This window comes from Fukomys damarensis, unplaced genomic scaffold (assembly GCF_012274545.1).
Source record: "Fukomys damarensis isolate Sample0158 unplaced genomic scaffold, DMR_v1.0_HiC HiC_scaffold_14, whole genome shotgun sequence".
NCBI lineage: Eukaryota > Metazoa > Chordata > Mammalia > Rodentia > Bathyergidae > Fukomys > Fukomys damarensis.
This window is the reverse complement of record NW_022900926.1, coordinates 79,574,322-79,596,869: the sequence shown is the minus strand read 5'-3', so window position 1 is coordinate 79,596,869 and position 22,548 is coordinate 79,574,322. Positions and strand designations below refer to the sequence as shown.

At 34.6% G+C, this 22,548-nt stretch overlaps 1 protein-coding gene across 5 annotated transcripts in view; it reads right to left on the bottom strand.

Moving 5' to 3' along the window:
- Positions 1-22,542, bottom strand: part of Ascc3 (activating signal cointegrator 1 complex subunit 3) — a 295,426-nt gene extending 272,884 nt beyond the window's left edge. For 3 of the 5 annotated variants that reach the window (XM_010607172.2, XM_010607175.2, XM_033763469.1), the window contains exons 1-3: positions 22,303-22,542; positions 11,338-11,462; positions 9,490-9,640 (exon numbers count right to left, since the gene is read on the bottom strand). In XM_010607172.2, coding sequence (XP_010605474.1) covers positions 9,490-9,640; positions 11,338-11,427 — 241 coding nt within the window. In that variant the 5' untranslated portion in view covers positions 11,428-11,462; positions 22,303-22,542. Of the gene's footprint in view, positions 1-4,871; positions 5,172-9,489; positions 9,641-11,337; positions 11,463-22,049; positions 22,136-22,302 lie in introns of those variants that run through there. The other 2 variants (XM_010607174.3, XM_033763468.1) reach the window with 2 other exon arrangements.
- Positions 22,543-22,548: the final 6 nt, after the last annotated feature.

Genomic DNA, 22,548 nt, shown 5'->3' with positions numbered 1-22,548 from the left:
TGAATCAAGGTTCACCTTACAACTAAAAAAAAAAAACTTTACATATATGTTAACTAATATATATATTATATGTATACATATGGACACACACAACATATACATGTTAGATCAACAGCCAAAATACATGAAGGAAAATAATCCATTTAGGAGCAGAAAAATCTATCCCTGAATTTCCAAGAACTATTTTAGATATATAAACCATAACCAATAATTATTCTACATGTAAGCATAGAATCTACCTAATAACAACTCTTAACTGCTTTCTTTTTTTTTTAAAAAAAAAGAGACATTAGCTAAAACTTTTCCAAAACCTAATTTTAAACACTGATTTGACACGTGACTAAAATAAAGACCATGTAAAACTATATGAATTATACAGACTTTTGGAGTTGAAAAGAAAAAGAAACATTAATAATTTATAATTTTCTGATTTATACTGTAAGTCTAGATGGCAAGAAATTATATATATAGATTTACATTAAAAAACATTTCATGTCATCAAGTTTTATATGTGTAAGTGTAAAACAACTTAACCACAAGATACAAAAGAAAGCTGCTTCTTAAAAGGGACAGGAAGAAAATTCCTTATCGAAGTAGGAATAGATAAAGTATCAGGCCTTCATTGTTTTTTTCTCTTTGAGTTTACTGGTACATTTTAGGTATACAGTACAGTTACATTCATCATTGGGAATCTTGTACCTTTACATGACAGGTCTTCGTTCTCAATTTTTTTCCCCTTGTCCCTGCCCTCCCTTCACCCCCTCCTCACTTCCCTATTTACAAATACTTTGTTTCCATGTTTTCATTTTCTTAAAATTTTTCCCTTATTACCTTTCCCCTACCCTACTCACTTCCCCTACACCTTTAGCCCTTTTCTTCCTATTTCACATTGTCAATTATATCATTAGGATCTTATGTACCATTATAGTTTTTCACACCAGTGCACCTATTTGGTATTCATACATATGTGACTTAATTTTTTAAGGTATTAAGTTCTCTTATCCAATTTTCTCAAATAAAAGATAAGAACCTATTTGTGACAGATTTCAGAGACTGCTCTTACAGTAAAAAAAAAAAAAAAGAATAAAATCTTCAAGAGGCTCTAAACAAAATGTAACCTATCATAACACTGGTAAAAGTCAATAAAATAATTAACACTGGTATCTTACTGAAACCTTGGATCTAGTATTATTACACACATATCTTGAAGAGCTTATATGGTGCAGTCCTAACTTCATATATAAATAGGAAATGATTGCATTATTTTTCTTCCAGCTTTAGTGTCTATTATAAATTTCCTACTGTAGCCAAAAAAGGATTTCTTAACATTCAAATATAAGGTCCTGCCAAATGTGGTAGCAACTGTACTCCTAGCTACTAGGGAGGGCTGAGGCAAGAGAATAACTTGAGCTGCAAAGATGGAAGACAGCCTAGGCAACATAGACAAGACTGTCTCAAAACAATAAAGTTTGAAAAGATGTGATTTCAAAAGAAAAAGATCCTATTCTATGTCTATTTCCATCTCTTAGTCCCTGATTATTCACATCCTATGATTAAGATTATGGCTCAGCTGCCTCTTTCAAAGAAGAATACAATGTTGTCCTTTTAGTATTCCCTCACTGTACTTCAAATGGATGGTTCAACAAAGATTGGTTGATTTTAACCTACAGAGCATGGATTTTTACTAGTGAGTTTGGCCTGTAGTTCTTTTTCGGTTGGGTCTTTTCTGCTTTAAGGATCAAGGTGATGCTTTGCTTCCAGGAATGAATTTATGAGTATTGCTTCCCTTTCAATTTCACTGAAGAGTTTAAACAATAGTGGCAATAGTTCCCCTCTAAATGTTTTGTAGAATTCAGTAGTGAAACCATCACAGCCTAGGCTTTTCTTAGTTGGTAAGTTTTTAATTATGTTTTCAATTCTGTTGATTGATATTGGTTATTTAAAATTTGTATGTTTTCTTTTTTCAACTTTGGTAACTCATATGCATCTAGGAATCTGTCCATTTCTTCTGTGTTTTCCATCTTATTGTATAGGTTCTCCAAGTGGGTATTTATGATTCTCTAGATTTCTGCTGGGTCCATTGTAATTTCACTCTTTTCATTCCTAATTGCAAGAATCTGACCCCCCACCTTTTGATAAGTTTGCTAAGGATTTGTCAATTTTGTTTATCCTTTGAAGAACCAACTCTTTCCTTCATCTTTTCTATAGTTGTTAGGCTCAATTGCACTGATTTCTGCTCTGATCTTTAATGATTTCCTCCCTTATATGAGCTGGGGGTTTGTCCTGCTCTTCTTTTTCTAAAAGTTCGAGGTTCAGTATGAAGTTGTTTAATTGAGCTCTGTTTTCCTAATATGAGTACTCATTACTATAAATTTCCCTCGTAAAACTGCTTTCATTGTGTCCCATATATACTGATTTTTTTTACTGGCATCTTAATTTAATTGTAGAAACTGTCTGATTTCTTTAATTTCCTCTGTGACCCATGAATTGTTCGATTTCCATGTTTATGAAAGTCTTGCAGTTTTTTATTGGTATTGATCTCCAATTTGATCACACTATGGTCTGATAATATACAGGGGAGAACTTTAATTCCTTTGAACTTAAACATGTTGTATGAGCAAGCATGTGGTCTATTTTGGAGAAGGACCCATTTGCAGCTGAAAAGAATGTATATTTTGATTTTGTGGGGTGGAAAACTCTGTAAATATCTCTTAAGTTCATTAGTTGAAGAGTTTGATTGAGTTCTAGCATTTCGTTTTGTTTTTTTGGTTTTTTTTGGTCTAGTTGTTCTATTTGTGACCATGGGGTACTGAGATCCCCCACTACTATTGCATTAGTGCTTATTTTTCATGTCCGTATTTGTTTTATATCTCTGACTACACTAATGTTTGTTGTATATATATTTATGATTCTCATCTCTTTTTCTTGTAGTGTTTCCTTTACAAGGATGCAGTGTCAGTGTCCTTTGTCTCTCTTAATCAAGTGTTGGTTTGAAATCCACTTGATCTGCAAGGATAGCTACTCACGCTTTTTTTCATGTTCCTGTTGCATGGAGTATTGTTTTCCACCCTTTACCTTTCAGTCTAAAGTTTTTTTTTAATTAGGTGTGTTTCTCGTGTGCAGCATATTGCTGGATCTTGTTTGACTCATTCTGCCAGTCTAGTTCTTTTGATTGGTGAATTGAGACCATTAACATTGACAGTTAAAAAAAAAAAACAGGGATTTAGCTCAGTGGTTCAGTGGCCTGCCTTGCAAGTGCAAGGACCCGAGTTAAATCCCCAGTACTCCCCCCAAAAAAACATTGATGGTTATACCTGATTTGTATTGACTTATCCTTGTCATGACTTTTTCTTTTTATTGTATTCTCCCCCTGTGCATTTAATTTCTTGTTGTGCCTGATGAATTCTGCTGGGCTTCCTGGGGTTGTGATCCCCATTGTCTTTTCCTAGGATATTGTTTAAACATTTTGGAGTGTGGGTTTGATAGTCATGAAGTTCCTCAGATGCTCTTTCTCATGAAAGTATCTTATTTCTCCAGCAATTTTGAAAGATAGTTTTTTACGGTGCATCAATCTGGGTTGGAGGCTGTTTTCCTTTGGGGCTTGAAGTATGTCACTCCAAAAGCTTCTTGCTTTGAGGGTTTATGTTGAGAAGTCTGCTGCGATTCTGATAGGCTTTCCTTTGTATGTGATTTCTTTCTTTTCTCTAACTGCTTATAGAATTTTGTTCTTCTGTTGCATTTCTGGAATCTTAACTTTTACTCCTAGATGTAGATTTTTTTTTTTTTTTAACATGGTTAGTTGGAGTCCTATATTTCTCATTTATCTGTGTGTCAAGTTCTTTCCCCCACTTGGGAAGTTTCTGCCATTACTTCTGTGAATAGTTTTGTCATCTGCAATCTCTCATTTTTCTTGATTGACTCAGATCACTCTTATGTTGTTCTTCTTTGCATTGTCTAGCAGCTGCTGGACTGATTTCTTACGGTTCCTTACTATTTGTAAGAATTTTTTCTTTTCCTGGTCACTAATTGAATCCTGTTTTCTCTATCTGAAATTCTGTCTTCACACTGGCTCATTCTGCTACCAGAAAACTCAATGGAGTTTTTAATTTCCTGGAAATCTGTTTGCATCTGTTCTATAGATTCCATTTGTTTTCTATGTTGGGATTCCATCATGTTTCTCAACTCTATTTTTTTTTAACCTGTTTCTGCTCTAGATTTATTAATCATGTCTTGCACTATGGGCACAGTCTTTGTTGTTATGTCAGAAATTATTTCTGATTTCATTTTTTCCAGATCCTTTTTCATTTCCAGTTCAGGGAGTCCATGTGGCTGAGTATCATCCATCTTGTTGCCCTTTGGGGTTGCCTTAGGTGATCTGGAAGTCTGGTTTTACGACTTACTTACTTGTCTTCTCATTTCAACAGATGCAGCCTGCTGTGCCACTGTTGAGGTGACTGCTCACCCAGTGGTCTTCAATGCTCAGCAAGCCACCGTGGACCCTTTTCCCTGCTGCTCAACAGCACACCAATTCCTGGGTTGAGAATGGTGACCTTCTGGATCCCTGAACCGACCTGTTGTTTGGGAGGACTTCTGGCTGGGGCCTGTCTACACTTGGGAAGGTATTTAGGTGTGCTTCTGGCTAGGGTGCCTATGTAGCTGTTGTCTGGGAGTGCCTTTTACTGGGGGCTGTGTGCTCCAGTCCCTGATGTCTGAGCAGGCTTCTGGCTAGAACCTCCACACACTTACCAATGGTATTGGAGAGGGCCTCTGGCTTATGCTCGTGTCTATGCAACTCTTTTCCAGGCGGGCCTTTGGCTTCAGCCTGTGTGCCCAAGTGGCTAGGGTCAGGGTAGGGCCCCAGTTACACATACCTGATGCCATTTCCTCTGTGGTCCACACTGCTGCTCACTGGATCTGCTTGCAGTTACTGATGGTATCGGGTGGTCCTCTTGCTGATGCTTGTGGTACTGTGCAGCTCTTTTCTGAGTGGGCCTTTGGCTTGGGCCTGTGTACCCAAGCAGCCGGCATCGGGGCAGGGCCCTTGCTAGATGTGACTGAAGCCACACTGCTCTGGTACATAATGCTGCTCACCAGGATCTGTGCACACTTAACAATGGTATTGGGTGGGCCTTTCTCAGCCTTTGTGTATTTCACTGCATCGTGTAGCACTTCATCTGTTACAGTTTCCAACATTGAATGGCACTGGTAGCATTCTTCCCAATAGATTTCATCCTTGCCAACACCTTCACTATATTTTCAGACCTAGTTCTAACACTGTATCGTTCCATTTGGTTGTTTGGCTATTTTGCTAATTTGGACCAGTCAAATAGGTATTTGCATTGCTGTTTTCTTTGTCATCTGAATCAAGGAGTCTGTATTCCCTGTGTTTGTATCAGTCAATTCTCACTCCATTTCATTGTCACAGGAACTTTGGCTCACATGGCCAATATCAGGGTGGTTGCCGTCGTCATCATCATCATCATCATCACACACACACGCTACTCTTCTGTTATGGAAGAATGTATTTTACCATAATGAATCATCTTATCTTCATCATCAAGAGTAATCTCATGATTCACTTTTGCTTACCCAAAAACTTGCAAATCTGTTTTTTCATGTGCCATTGTACTGAACGGGGTTACTTCTACCAGAAAAACCAAACAACTTTTTAAAACAAATTCTGGAGTGGTGTGGGTCTATTGGACCTTCTATGATTCTCAGGTTAATACATGCAAAACAAGTTAAAGCATAATGTGGGTTAGAATCCTGTTTTGCCACTTTTGCACATATGCACACACCTTGCTATTCATCATATCAAGTGACTTAAACACATAGATTGCTTCCTATATCCCTCAGGGAAAGGTACAAAGACATACTGCTGACTACGACTACTACTACAATAAAGTACAAATTTCAGTAGAAAAAAAGGGATGGATCCAGTGTCATGCACAGCAGGTTAACTAAACCTGACATCAGACCATTATTTTTATATTAAATTTATTATATCTAATGCTTATACATTTGTAGAAGACTGAGTTTTTACATGAAAATAATTTTATAATTCTCAATTTCTTCAAGTATGAAGTAAAATTTTAAGTACAAATAAGTATCAAAAATACTGGCAAATAAGTGTTTAGAAAAACATATGACAAAAATCTACAAATTATATAATGCTTTTAAATTAACTTAATAGTACCTGTATATGTTTTACTTATCATGTGTGTTTTACTTATGCTTGGAAATGTAGGTTTTACATAATTTAGGGATTGTAGTAATTCTATACATAATTTCACATGGTTGGTACTACTGACACTAAACTGTAAGCAAAAATGGGAGTTCACATTTATAAATGCACTCTACATGTAAGTTATACATGATTTTATAAAGATAGCACTATGATTTTATAAACTGGAATTTCTTTGTAAGAGAATTTACTAAAAAGTTTCACATTAAATTATTGCACTTCACCCTGACAATATTTTCTCTACCACACAGATGCTAAAATAGAAACTGATAATTAAGGTGAGATCAATCATTAAAAAAGATTTATAGCAGCCTTCCGATTTCCAACAAAAGTTTTCCTACAAATTCCTAAATTTATATCCAATCCTTGTTCACTAAATTTTAAAAATATATTCCCCAAGGAAACAAAACATAAATGGGAAAGGAGGGCTGAAGAAATAGGACTCCTGCAGTATTTCCAACTTCAGATTATGAAAGCTTGAAAGAACAATGGTAAATATATAAAGGAAATAAATTTAAGAGTAGCTAAAAAAAGCAAACTTTACATGATCTCTGACTACAAAAAAAGAAAAAGGTAAGAATCTAGCATTTCTATAATGTTTATTTTTCAGGATTTGATGTAGGCCTACGTTAACCACATACCAATCATGTGATTTACTTAATCTTCAGGAGTCCTGTTTTTCACATACAAAATGAAAGGATCAGATAAGAAGTAACCCAATGCTTCCTCCAGCTTAATATGCTACTACTCTAACTAAACAATATGCATGATCCTCATTATTGTCTTCTACTATATTATACAAAAACAAAATACATTTTCTTTTCTTTATTCTCCAATTCTACCTTTTAAGTACAATCACACCAAAATTATCTGTTCTAACAAAGGAAATATAGGAGAAGCAACCAAGATATTTTCACCATGATACTCATCTTTTCAAAAATGCTAGTTTTAATAAAATTTCTAATGTCAGAATTTTCACTCAGAATGGATAGCTAACTATTGATTCATTAAATCTGTTATATTTCAACTTAAGCACAGCATTAAAAAATAGATATAACAGAGCATTTGCTTAAATCCAATACTAAGATTTTATGTTTTTTGGAAATATTAAGCTATTTGGCTCAAAACAGTATCTTAGACACATTGGTTGACGGTTCATTCCTAAGTCTGAAGCAGTTGTTGCATCAATAGGATTACATTTAATGACTTCTGCTTCGAAAACTGTTTTTTGAGTTGTGAACAGCTATCTGTAAGGAAATAGCCTAAACAGGTAGTTTATATTTTTAAATCATATTGTATACAAATATCATATAAAGAAAAAATTTTTGTCATGGTACTAAATAAACTCAACATGCCAGTATTGTTTTTGTAAGTATTTTATAATGAAATAAAAACAGGAAGAATACTCAAGTTTCTGTTTTGTTTTTTTTTTTTTGATACTGGGACCAAAGCCAGAGCCTCAAGTCTGACAGGCAGGTGCTGGGCCACTGAGCTAAATTCCCAGCCCTAGAGTTTCTAAAAAATACTTTTAGTCAGACATTTGTGGCCCAAGATCTTACAAATGAAAATAATGAAGATCACAAAAGTGAAGATCAAGTAAAAATTGGCCAGAGATTACACATTTTCACTACTGTTGAAAATAATCCCAACAACAACAACAACAAAAGTATGACTCTTTTTCAAATGCTATCACAAATTTTATTGAATTGTACTCTATTTCAGCTAGGCTTAAGCAAAGTTCTTGAACTTCTAAAGATCATCTAATTGCAAAGCATGTACTTTTACTTTGTACTTTCACAATGAGAACACTCAATTCATTATCAAATTAGGTCACAGACCAACAATACATAAATGACATATAAAACAAGTCAATATTTCTTAAAAATATAAAATTAGACAATCATAAATACAAAGTCTATAGGATACAACAGAAACACCCACCAAAGCTGGTGTTCAGTAGAAAACTACCAACCAGTATTAAAAGGTTAAGAATCTATTTTCCCTCCACCAAGAAATCAAAGAGAAAACAATTCTTTTGTCAAGTGAATCTTCACTAAGATTCTAAAATATGCAAGGCACTATTCTAAGCATTGAGGATAGAGGATTAAGTAGAATACATCCTATTATCATGAAACATATCAAAACTGACAAAATATTATATAATAATAAATGTTATGGAGAAAATATTATGGAAGACTTTATAATAAAAAGTGACTGGAAGACTATTTGAGGGTGGATAGTTAATGAAGGTTTCACTAAGGAAATAATTTTTTTAGCTAATTTGAGAATCACAAGTAAGGACATAACCACACTAAGATTAAGACAGAAGAACATGTAGCACACAAAAAAACATGTACTAAGTCCTCCAAACAAGCAGGGTGACTTGTGAGGAACTGAGAGAAAGCCACATGTAAAGCCCTATTGGTCAAGGAAAGGAAGACATGAGGCCAGAAGGATGGAGGCCAAGCTCGGAATTTAGCTCAGTGTTTCCACCACCTGCTTTGCAAGTGCAAGGACCTGAGTTTGATATCCGGTACCAATAAATGAATAAACAAACAAACAAATAAGAAAACAGAAGGATGGAGGCCATATTACATAAAGTCAGAGAATGAGTTTGGACTCTGTACATACAAATTTGCTGTATCTGAAAAATTTAGAAATACAGATGTATTAAATATGACTTTTAGTCATCAAGAATTGGGAATAACATGATAAATTTGAATGTGTGATATTTTTATGTTAAAATAATTCGGTTTTTTTTCCACTTAGTTTGGTTTCTAACCTTGGGAAGGTAATCTAAATTAACTATTGTGTGTACTGTAACTCCAAATTGTAATTTCATTCAAATATAATCAGTTAATGAAAATGTTAATATGGTTTGAGAACTTGAGCAGTCAAAGTACAGATTAAGTTCTACCATTCACTGTATACTATGTGGACACCTATCATAAGAGAATGAGTTACATGGCTTTTAAGGTTCCTTAAGGCTAGATTAAAATTTTAACTTACCTAATCTTTATCTAAACCAAGAAAATGGTTTTCCTACTTTAAATTTCTATAAATCCCTCATGTCTAGTTGTACTATAATTAGTAACCTCCCCCCACCACTCTATCCTAAATTATTTGATAGATAAGACTTTCATAATTATGAATACTTGTCAGGAAATTTCCTGTTTTTAATACATGTTATAGTCATAAGCAATCTGTTTTTAAGCCTTATAGATTCTTTTTTTTAAAAAAAATACCTATTTGTTTTGCAGCTTGTAATATATCTTTTAAATCTTCATCTATACTTGGCATTTTACTCTTCTCCACGTTTTCACTCAAAAATGTCACTATCTTCTTCCATGTCAGGCCTGAATCTGAAATTTGTTCTTGAAGTTTGGATCGCTTCAGCTGAAACAGAAACCATAATAAAGATAAATAATGTTTAAAGTTTTTCTCAAATCCATTACTTATTGCATATATTTTACAATACAAAAATATGGCACCAACCATAAGAAAAAAAGTTTTATCTATTTTTATCCACAGTGACTTCCTTCAGAAGGATGTCCATTTATTAAATGTGATTTCACCAAATCTCTTTAGTCTAGTATGTTTTAAGAAAGGATTATTTTTTTTTCAGCTATACATGTCTTTTTTTTTCAGCTTTAATTGAGTTTATTGGTACATTTTAGGAATACAGTACAGTTACATTCATTGTTGGGATCTTGTACCTCTACATGACAAGTCTTGATTCTCATTTTTTCCCCCTTGTCCCTGCCCTCCCTTCACCCCCTCCTCCCCTCCCCATCTACAAACACTTTATTTTCATCTTGTCATTATCTCACATTTTTTTCTTTTCCCTTATTACCCTTCCCCTACCCATCCCACCTTCCCTACACCTTTAGCTCCTTTCTTCCCATTTCTAAATGTCAGTAATCTTATTAGGATCTTATGTATTATTGCAGATTAACCCATTTCTATGTCAGTAATCTTATTAGGATCTTATGTATTATTGCAGATTATTCACACCAGGGAATAATTTTAATTATGATGTATAATCATAAAATCATAAATAAAAATAAAAATGATCAATATCCAGAAGATAATAATTAATAATGTAGCATATACACTACCTCTTTCCATTTTTTCTGTTTATTTTTAGCATATCTTATAGTGTATATAAATAAAAGCTGTATAGCATTGTTTTTTTTTGGTACCGGGATCAAACTCAGATCCTTGCACTTGTGAGGCAGATGGTGGAACCAGTGAACTAAATCCCTGGCCCTATAGTATTTTTTTGATGAAGGGCATTCAATTAGATTCATATCATAAATTCAACAATTTCAAGTCAATACTTTGTTTCCCAAAGTATGATCCTAGACCAGCTTACCCATATAGGAGATTCTTTCTGTAAACACTCTTCTTGAGGCTATAAGCTTTTTATTTTCAAGAGCTGTCTACAGAATGCAATACAATTTTTATATCTTTGATCCATGGATTAAAGACATCGGACACACTCAAGCCAAATGAAAAATTGTTGAGTCAGGTAGAAAATTACAATTTTACTCTTGGTTGTACTGATGATATTCATAATCAGTCCATCATTAGTTCAGTTTTATAATTTAAAATGGGGCCGGTCAATTTGACTTTAGGGGGAAGAGAAAGGGCAAACAGATGGCAGATTGGCCACAAAATGAATTAAAGTTGTTACAATAGGGTCATAAAGTAATTCATGTTACTTCTGTCTCTACTTTTATATATGCTAAACACTTTCTGCTCATTTGATAAGAATTTTACCAGAGACCTAAAACCTTACTTGAACGATTCAGAAGTAAATTAATGGGTTAAATCACAAAAATTAACTATGGCAGGAAGCACAGCCAACAGACATTAACAAAGAACTCAGTATCACAGTTCTGATTTTTCTCTTTTAAACATTATAGTCATAGGTATATAAGTGTTCTCATAGGAAACATTTTTATACCATTTCTTTCTTGGTCTCATACCAAACAAGGTAAAGCCTCCAGTTCAAGCACATAAAACTTTAAAAAGGAATGTCAAGTATTTCCCATAATTTATGCTTATAACAGTTTTCATCTAAAACATACCTTTAAGTCAGCCACTTCTTCATTATAATTCTCTTGCTTAGTGACATTTGAAAAGGAGCGCAAGGCTCCTGTGAGACGAGGTAAAGCCATGTATTATTCAATCAGTGATCCATACAATGAGAAGCCTGAAATAAAACAAGATGGCATTTATCTGCTCAGAGTCAAATTTAACAAATTGACCTGTACACACATATTCACAAACCAGAAACGTAATGGCCACCAATTAAAAATTGTTAAAAATTTTCCTGATACATTTCCACTCATGTTTTCAATATACATTGGCTGTAGTTGGAGAAAGAAAAAAGAACAGTTCAAAAAATCTAGTTTCTAGGTACTACTATAATATTCCCTCAAAATTAGTTTTAGACATTTCTGACTACATGTCTCAAATATTACTTACCAGTGCCAATAATATTAAGAGATAAACATACTTGCCCATCTTTTCCTCAATTTTGTTTTATGCTGATTTCAAATTACACAACTTTCTAGTGGTTCCCATAGAGTTCACACAACCAACTTCTCAACATGCAGCTCTTAGCTTAAAAGACACATCCTGGAATAGGGCTTTCCCAACCACCTAATTTACAACAGTACTGCTACATAGTCTACCAAAGCATAACATTTTAATTATCTCTGCAGCACCAGCAGATATTTGAAATTTTGATTATTTATGTGCTGTCTAAGCCTACCAAACGAAAGTTGACAACAAAACCTTTATTTCACTGAAAATCTCCTAGCAAACAGGCCTATATTGGAATATTTCTGGTGCTCAGTAATTATTTGTTAAACAAATAAAATAAAAACAACATAGAGAATGGGAGGTAATAGGAGCAGAAAGACCAGCAGAAAAATATGTAAAGCATATCTGGTTGGGGAGAATCACAGGGAAAAACAAAGTCAAGCACTGGTCCAGTCTTCTTGATTTTGTTAACATACTAGCAACTAAACAACTAAACTCCAGGCAACTATGGAATTCTCAGTATAATATTTATTTAAGATAACTTATTATAACAAAACTATAATCTACAGATTTATAAGCCATACCTCCACATCGAATGTCACATAAGCTATACAAGTTGAAAGGAGTTGTCAAATAGGGATGATTCTTTAGCCCCATAGGAAATTTGGCAATATCTGCAGACATCCTAGGTTGTGACAACTATGATAGGAGTAGGAGGTCTATTGGCTTCTAGTGAGTAGAGGTCAGTGATGCTAACATACATTGTACAATATAAAAGAAAGCTTCCCCTCAAGAATTATCTAGCCCCAAATGACCAAAATAGGAAGAAAAAAAACTAAGGGAACATGGGAAACATAAGATATCTCAGATCACTCACTCCATGCTTCTGCCCTTCCTCTTGATTGCTATGTTTCTGATGTTGTCAGGTATAATACTTGGGAAACTCTCTGACTCATGTTAGAATAATCAAGTATAAAATAATTGTGTGAAATGTTTAACAACATAAAAGGAATTTAAAGATAATGAATAATAAAATGTCAGGCAGATATGAGAATGTAACTTTTAGAAATAAAAATATAAAGATAATGGATGGATTAAATTTCAGATTAATACTAAAGAGAAAAGTAAGTGACCTGGTGAGAGTTGCAAAAATAATCCAGCATGCTATAACAAATAGACCAAGTAAAGATTAAGCAATACAAACAGAAACAAGTTCAACTATATGAAAAAAAACAATAAATATAAATAAATTAAACTCAAAAAATCAACAGGTTGAACTGTTAAATAACAATGAACTAAACACTAGAGTCATAACAACAGCACAGGACAGGCAAACACTGAAAGTTAATGAATACAAAAAGATATTCCAGCAAATAATAACTAAAAGTACTGATGGCTGTATCAAACAGATCAGGCAAAATCAATTAAAAAAAGGTATAACAGATTTTTAGAAACTATATCATAATATAAGATACAGTAAAGAGGACATAAATTTGTATGCACTCATAAAATAGCCTCAAAATAAATTGTGATCTCTGGAAAAAATTATGATATCTAAAATAAAAGTTCAAAGTCTTCAGTTATTGATAGGTCAAGCCCAGAAAAAACAGTAGTGGGCCTGAACAGTTCAATCAGCAAGTCTAACTAAAAACCTGTACTTAATAACTAAAAATCTATATGTCTTTTAGAATAGTTTTTAAATAGGCTATGTATTAGAGCAAAATTAAGTCTCAACAAATTTCAACAAAAAAAATTACATATTATGAAAAGCAGAGGCTAACAAACTTTTCATGGGCAAAGAGAAGAGTAAAATACTTGAATGTGGCAGGCTACAAGCAGTCTCTGCTAGTCTTTGCTTTTTACGTTCATTTTAAAAAAAATGATCCTTTAAAAGTGTTGTTATGGCTTGTATCTAGATGCCACTTCCCAAAGCCTTACGCAGTCATAGGTGGGGCTTTTCATAGTTGCTGGATTTAGAATATCTGATGCTGGGATCAAAGATATGATGCTGGCACTGATTTATGGTGTGATGCTAGGTTTAAGGCTGTTCCACCCTGGGTGTGAGTGCTACCCGAGCTGAGGGTGAGTAGCCTGGCTACAATATAAGGGACAGAAAGAGGATCATCACTTGTCACTTGCTGCTTTGCTACCTTCTGCCTGGTATGAGCTGTTTCTCTTCTGCAATGCCACCATGATTTGGAGCCAGCCAACTGAAACCTCTATAAACTATGAGCCAAATACACCTTTCCTCTTTTAACTTTGGGTGCCAGGTACTTTATCTCACTAACAACAAAAATAAATAAGACAAGTATAAAACCCATTCTTGATCCCAGGGTGATAAAATTATTTTGCTAACTCTGACATAAGTCTTTGCAATTAGATTATAAATCAGAAAAAATTATATAAGACATTAAAAACATATGGCTGTACTGAAAAATCAGTAAGGAACTAGTATGAGAACAGTTGGACACATCACACTAGAGAATTGTAATCAGAAAAGAAAAATAGTGCAATTTGCAAATAAACTCACAGCTAGCAAACTTTAAATTTCAACTGCCCACTGAGAACAAACTCAGAAAGCAAAAAATGAAATCAGGAGTTAACAACTGTATGAAGGATTAAAGAATAACCTCAAGATGGTAACTCAACCACACAGAACTTTTAATTCTCATAACAATCTAAAAAAGGAGTGTTACCAAAATGTTCTTTTTCATACTTTTTATCCAGTACTGATCTAGAAAAATCCATCTAGTGATGGTTTTATTCACACATTAATTCAAGAAAAATATGTTTAAGTCCTGGGAATACAACGATAAAGAGTTGCTAGAGTGAAACTCTCCCTCTCCTTATCAGCAATATTTTATTTTCCTTTGGATTATTTCTAAAGCCCAAGAACATGCTATAGTGAGTCTAATATTTTAAAAACCTGCTGAGCACACAACCCTCCTTCAATTAACACCTCTCTTTTCTTTTCCTTATCTACAGCAAAAATTCTATTCCAATCAGGCTTTTTACTCTACTATTCTACCAAAAGAGCTACTAAGGTCACAAATAACCTCAACACTGCTAAATCAATATTATATCTCAGTCTCTTTTTATCCCATTAGGAGTTTGGGGGTGGTGGTTTTGCAGTGCTGAGGACTGAACCCAAGCACTTTACCACTGAGCTATATCCCAGCCCAATCCAGCCATTCTTGATACAACTACCTTACTTGGTATTTTGGACTTCAGTATCTCTTGGTTTTTCCTCCTCTATTACTGGTCCTTTACTCTCTGCTGGTTCTTCTTCATCCAACTAGCTTTTAAACATATATGGATCCCCAAATTCAGAGCTCAGAGTTCTATGTTTACACTCACTCCCCAGGTATACCCATCCAGTTTCAAGGAATTAAATATCATTCACATGTTAATTGCAAACCCATCTCTATCCTCTACATCTTACCAGTATTCCATTATTTTCATACTCACTGCCTCATCATCTCCATTTGGATGTCTAATAGCTAGCTCAAATTTAAAAATCAAAATCGATAACTTAGTACAAACCACCTCCTGTTATATACCAGTAATAAAACACAAATCCATTCTGCCTGTTTGCTCACACCAGAAAACTTTATGCAGGGTTTTATTCTATCTATATTTATAATCTGACCACTTCATATCCTCACCATCTCATCCCTAAGTTACTGCTATGGCCTTTGTGGTATAATAAAAAAAGTTTTGTCTTTGTCCCAGGTTTCTCACATAGATCATTTAAAACTCTTGTGATTATTAGGAGTCAGCAGGAGTCCCTTCCAAAATTAACAAGCCCTTCCTGATATTGTATTTATGCTAATGAGGTGGCAGAATGGGCTAGTTACCAAATAACCAAGTAATTAAAGGGCTAGATTGTTTAGACCCACCTACTACTCTTTGAAAAGAGGGGAAAGAGGCTGTAGACTAACCCCTATAAAAATTCTTGAAGGAGACTTAAAATGTTTTATGTAGGTGAATCAACTCCTCACAATGAATGTGATCATATCTATTACATTTACTACTAGAAATAAAAAAAAATTTTAATGAATTTTTACTTTAAAATAAAAGAACTTCTTGAACTTCAAGATTGGTGAAAGCATCTACCTGCTTGCTGGCAGGTGGCACACTCCAACTCCTTGGGACTCTTCCAAACTTTTGTCTTTAGATACTCCTTCATCTGTATCCTCTGCAATACCCTTTATAATAAACTGACAAAGGAAATGAAGCATTTCTCTGTGTTCTGTGGGCTATTTTTACAAACTACTGAACACAAGCAGGCTGTAGTAAGAATCCACTTATAGCTGCTCAGTCAGAAACTTAGGAGGCCCATACTTTGTGACAAGTATCTTAAGTAGGAGTAGACTTGTGGGCTTTACTTTGAGTTCTGCTGCTGATTCCAGATAGTGTCAAAATTAAATTTAATTACTAGACATACAGCTGGGGTCTTAAAATTAATCACCATTTTTTTAAATGAAAACACACCTGGATTCAAAGTATTCTGTGAGAGTGTAGAAAAATGTTTTAGATCATCCTATTGTCTCCAGTTTTCGTCCTTAATCCCAAACATCTAATTTCTACATACAAAGAATATTTTTTTGTTTTGAGAAATGTTTTTAAAAACCTAAGTAACACTGCTGATCTCTTCAGGGCTGAACATTTTCCAAAGTGTCTCAAGTGTCTGAGAAAACTTCAAAGGCTCCAAGGAATTTAGTGTTCTGTTTTGATTTGGTCTCCTAGAACTTTTTTCCTTGCTTTTTCAAGTACATATCCACACTGGCCTTCCTTCCAATGATACTAACTACATCAAGGACTCTTTCCCTAGATGCAACATACATAGCTCACCCATTTGCTTCAGGCCTTTGATTAAATGTCTCCTTAACAGAGAATCCTTCCTTAATCACCAATCTAGCTTAACAACATTCTTCTTGATCATTCTCTTATACCAAACCCACTTTATTTCATAGCACTTACATATGCTCTTGTGTTTATGTGCGTTTCACCCAATAGACTATAAACTGTTGCCTGCGATATATATGAAATCTCCAACAGTGTCTAGGACACAGTAGTTTGAAAGTATGTATCTGTATAATGCACAGATGTATAGATTAGAAGGAAGGATAAAGCTGCCACCAAAAAAAGGGTAGTTTACAGGTATGGAATATATATTTAATATTTATATTATTTCAAGATCACAAAATTTTTTTTCATAGAAAAAGTTTTTATGCTTTCCCCAAAATCTAACATGTTGAGATTTATTCAATCGGAAGAACTCAAAGCTATACACATAGACACAATTCAAAAATTACTATTTAGGAGGTTGGGGATATAGTTCAGTGTTAGGCACTTGCCTAATATTTGCAAGGCTCCACAAAAAAATAAAAGTTGTATACAATTTCAACGTGGCTGGTAGCTAAAGAGCCCAGCACTAAGTTCACTTAATTCAAAAAAGAAAACAATATACTTAAATATTTTCTAAATTTGTAGTAAAGCAGCAAAGAAAAACTGAGCCCAAAAAAAAAGGCAACAGTTGTTAGAAACCTTAGAATAGATCTGGCCTCAGAAGGAAAAATCATAGTAGATGAATACTGCAACAGCTTTCACTAACTTAGCTATTTCTTAAGCAGTAATTGCACTATATGCTGCATACCATGGTAGGTAGACTATGGTGATCAAAATTAATCTAGTGCTTGCCCTTATGAATTACTGTGTGATGAGGAAGAGAAGCCAACTGAATAAGTAAACTCAAAACAAAATATACTGCTATGTAAAGTGGCAGGAAAAAGTGTTGTTGGAACAGAGCAAGAACATCTACATATTAAGAAAGAAGATATTAAACACTATTAGGCCAAAAGTAAAAGGAGAGCCTACGAAGAGAGATAAAGCTTTCTGAAATTAAAATTTCATGGTTGAAGATTCAGTAAGGTAAAGAGAGTAGCACATACCAGCTATTCAGTGAGAACATAACATTTTCAAGAGACCAAAAAGATGACTATGACAAGAGATGAAGCTTGACATCTACAATTACAGGGCATAATTCTAAAACACAGGAGGCTGAGGCTAGAGGATCGCAAATTTGAAATCAGCCTGGTCTATATAGCAAGACCCCATCTTTAAAAAACAAAAGCAGAAAAGTAAAGAAAGTTTCCAAACAACAAGCTGTCTCAAAAAGCATGGATTTCTTCTCTTGGAATGGAATTTTTATTTTCTTTTAGGAAATTCATATACCATATTTATTAGCTATCCAAAACTGATAATTTTGCTAACCATTCCCTTAAAGTGATTCAACAAGGTTTTGAAAATGGTGAGAAACATTAGCAACAGCTACCCTAATTATTCTATAATGCTGAGATAAATTACTTTCCTTCTTTTGGACATTCAATTATTCTACAGTCCTGAGGTAAATTACTTTCCTTTATTAAGTTCAAGGAACAAGTATCATGCCCCAAATTAAGAGGTTATTGAATTCTTGAGTTTAAAGAAATTCTCCATTAATACAAATGGCCACATTATAATCAATCACTGGGGAGTTTCTTAAAAATATATATTTTCAGACCCTATCTCAAGAAATTCAGATTCAGTAATGGTTATTCTTTGGTTAAATAACTCTGTGGACTTTCTCTTGCCCAAATATAAATATTTAGCAATTAGCAGTTGGCCTATTAAAACATATCCTGAGAATGCTTATGGTTAAAATGTAAATTTCATACTTATCCTAGATTTTTAATTATATGCTTCATGAAACTCCAGCCTAATTATCTGTATCAGAATAAACTGCTGATAGTGAGTGTAATTCCTAAGACTTACCTTTGGAGAGTCAATTATAGAAGTGGAGAAAAACTAGCCAAAACCTAACAAAACCTAGAAGAAACATCAGAATCTTATAATTTATAAAGGTAGCTAAGAGGGCCAGGGATTTAGCTCAGTGGTGCCGCCACCTGCCTCACAAACACAAGGTCCCAAGTTCAATCCCCAGTACAAAAAAAAAAAAAAGAAGAAAAACAAAAAAATAAAGGTAGCTAAGAGTTGGTCTACTACTCAAACAGCAATAAGGAGATGCAGAATGACACAGAAAATAAAGAGAATTAAGTTCAGATGTCAGCTTTTGTTTTATGACAAGCATCTAACTTTTCTGGTATCACTTTTTTCATCAATAAAATAAAAAGGGACTACAAAATCAGGTTGAAAAATCTCACTAAACAGAATGCTAATTTAGGAATGACATTATATTACTTCTGAATTGGAATTAGAAACCAACTTGTAAAACCTCTAGCAAACAGCAGTAAAATGAAACTGAACAGATTTCTCATACTTATATACACGTAAAATGGGGAACTTAAATGAGATGGTTTATGAATTAACATTTTATATAGGTCCTGTCTATGATTATGTTAAACTCCCATGTTTCTTCTAGGTTTGGTAGATTTGGGCTAGTTTTTTTCTATTTCTCTGATTCACTCTCCAAAGCTAGGCGAATGATAAGAAATAAAGAGTTTTTACATTATAATGTAGGAGATAAACACATAATGCATTCCTTCTAATGGATGTTAAATAGGTATTACAGATTGGGATTAAGCAAAATGCTCCAGATTTTTTTATATATATTTTAGAATATCTGCCAGTACATACTGAGGTATCTTGGGGGTGGGTACCAAGTTTATTAATTAGTAATTTTTATTTTATTCATAAGTAATTCATTAATTATATATACCTTATATACATAGCCTGAAGTTGATTTCATACAGTATTTTAAATAATTTTGTACATAATTTATGTTGTGTATTTTTCTACTTGTAATGTCAGTGCTCAAAAAGTTTTAGATTTTGGATTTTTAGCTTAGAAATATTCAAGCTATACCTTACTCTCTTTTTGGTAATTTTGCACTATTTCTTTCCACAGATTTTTGCTCTTGCTGAAACTTCAGTTTGAGTTAGATATATTCTCAAAGATGTTTAAAACCGTACCAGATTATATCATGACATAATTTATACAGAAAAGACATGTCAACTACCTCTCCAAGGAAGGTGGTGTGGTGCAATAAATTTACATTAGTTAGAAAGTATCATCTATGTTCCTAATCTATATACTTTGCACGTGCAACTTTTGCATTTACAAGTCATTAATGCATAAGAAATCAATCACACCATGCAATTTCTAGAAAAATAAAACTTCAGGTAGAAACTGAATTTCAATTGTGAACTTCGTTTGTAAAAAGAAAAAAAAACTCAAAAGTAGCAAATCACTGGCATAGTTTCTTTTTAATCAAAGACAATAAATATCAAGTCACGTTACTCTAAAAAAAAAACTCAAAAGTAGCAAATCACTGGCATAGTTTCTTTTTAATCAAAGACAATAAATATCAAGTCATGTTACTTAAATGCTAGTTACACATGAACACTGGTAATACATTCTTGTAAAAAGCATTCATCAGCTAGAGCTCTATGACAAAGAAAAAGAGTCAGGATTCTCTCTTAAAAGGGTACCAATGGATCCTCTAATAAATTTTCATCAGCAAGAGGCTGTATCTCTATTTCCTAAACCTCATGGTGCCTGGCATACATAACAACATGAATGAATGCCCTCCTTCAAAAAAAAAAAAATTGTTAAGACCTTATTCAACAGGATCAAGGAGGCTAGATTACAAAAAATTAATTCATTCAGCTGGATGTAGTGACACATGCCCATAATCTCAATACTCTTGAGAAGCTGAGGGAGAAGGATTCTAAGTTTACGTGCAGCCCGGGCAATTAATAAGTTAGCAAGACTCTGTCTCAAAATGGGGAGAGGGGGCCAGTATCTCACTGAGAAGGACCTAAGTGCTAAGCATCATAGCTCCTTATTCTTGGTGGCAAATTTCTCAACACTGGAAAAAACACCTGACAAAGTTTATACATCTATTCTTTTTGTAATTTTGATTAATTTCATATATTTAGTAGTGAAGCCAAATGAATCCTCTGAAAGAAGTTCATTATCATAAGAACCAGATTGTTGAAATGCTCTATATATTTTCTTTCCTTTTTTTTTGGTACCAGGGATCGAACTCGGGTCCTTGCGCTTGCGAGGCAGGCGGCGGAACTGAGCTAAATCCTTATTTTTCTGATCATAAGAGTTTTGTCCTATAATGAACACATTAGAAGAAGAGATGTTGGGAACATTTTTATTTGCTGTTACTTGGTCTACTTTTACAAATATTCCTTGTTTATTTGCTAGGACCAAACACGGCAAAGTTTTTAGTAGAAATGGCATTACATCTATTTTGAAGAATAGTCTCCAGATCACTACAATTTCTAGTTTTGTACGGACATGGCTTAAGAGAATTTCCTATTCCATTAGACTGGGAAAGACCACAGCTCATCTCCTGTATGCTTGGAGCAACCTTTACTTCTTGCCTGGCCTTGCCATTTCACCACCCTGTACATAATGAAATAGAAATGCAGTTTACATATAAGAAGCAAGGAGAGAAGATATTTCTTCATGCACACTCCATAAGGGTTGTGCAGAAAAGTACATGGGCAAAGTCAACCTGTTCCATTTACAGTACTGTTTTTAAAATGTAGTTTCAACGTGATGACTGTAACCTTTTAAACTATGAAACCCCTGAAAGATTGTACCTTCTGATCAAAATATCTATAATGACTAGAATCATCATTAAAAATAAAACATACAATATGGACTGTAGCACACTCCAAACTACCAACAAATGCCAAATTCTCAACTTCTGAAGGCACTTTTAAAAAATCAGAAAAAAACTGCTTCAATTATGAAATATGAACTCTAGTGATAGAAATCACAGCTATTCAATCCAATCTTAACATCGAGAAAGACAGAAAATACTATTTCAATTTGAAATGCACATGTGGCATCACTCTTATCAAACTTTTAGTTACCGTTAAAATTACTTCTTTTAAGCCAAAATATACTACACAAGCAGACTGTATTACACGAGTAAGTTATGACCAGAAAACTTGCCTTTAAAAATCACCTACCTATTCATAACACTTGCCTAGCAAAAAAATACACACTTACTGATTTTAAAATGATCCTCTCAATTCCCTGATTGCTAAATTCAACCACAATCCAAGAAAATTAACTCTCTACCCAATATATTTACTTTTCATTGGGGTGGGAAAGATACAAGGCAGATTTTCCTCCCCAAAATCTACGTGAAGAAAACTATGTAACTACAGCTTTGAAACAACCAAGAAAAAAAAATTAATAAAATTAATTTTTAAAATCACTCCACCTGGCCACTCGTGGCCTAACACCCGGTGAGTACGTGGCTCCGGCATTCTCTTCGTCCCCACCCCCACCTACCAACTTCCGGAGTGGGCGGGATGGGTCAGAGACTCGGAGCGGGATGACAGCTCCGTACTGGCCTAGGCAGAAGGGTTCGAGGGCCCTCCAGAGCCCGCTGCCTGTCCGGCAGCCGCCGCCTCCCGCCCGCCGCATCCCTTGCATTCCCCCCATTTCCTCATCTCCTCCCCGGCCTGACTCACGCGCTTCCCATCACTCCGTCCGCTCCAGCCTCGGCACCTCCTCTCTCCCTTTCGCTTTTATCTGTGTGTCCCAAGTAGAGGGCAGAGCTGAGGACGCCTGTGGACAGATGCACGCCGGCCCTCCTTCGTACCCCACTGTCGGCTGGCCCGGGTCTCAACAAGTCACTGGGCTCCAGACGGGCCAACTGCCCGACACCCCACAGACTCACAGCCCCCGCAGGCGAGCTGGGACGGGGCGGGCGGGCG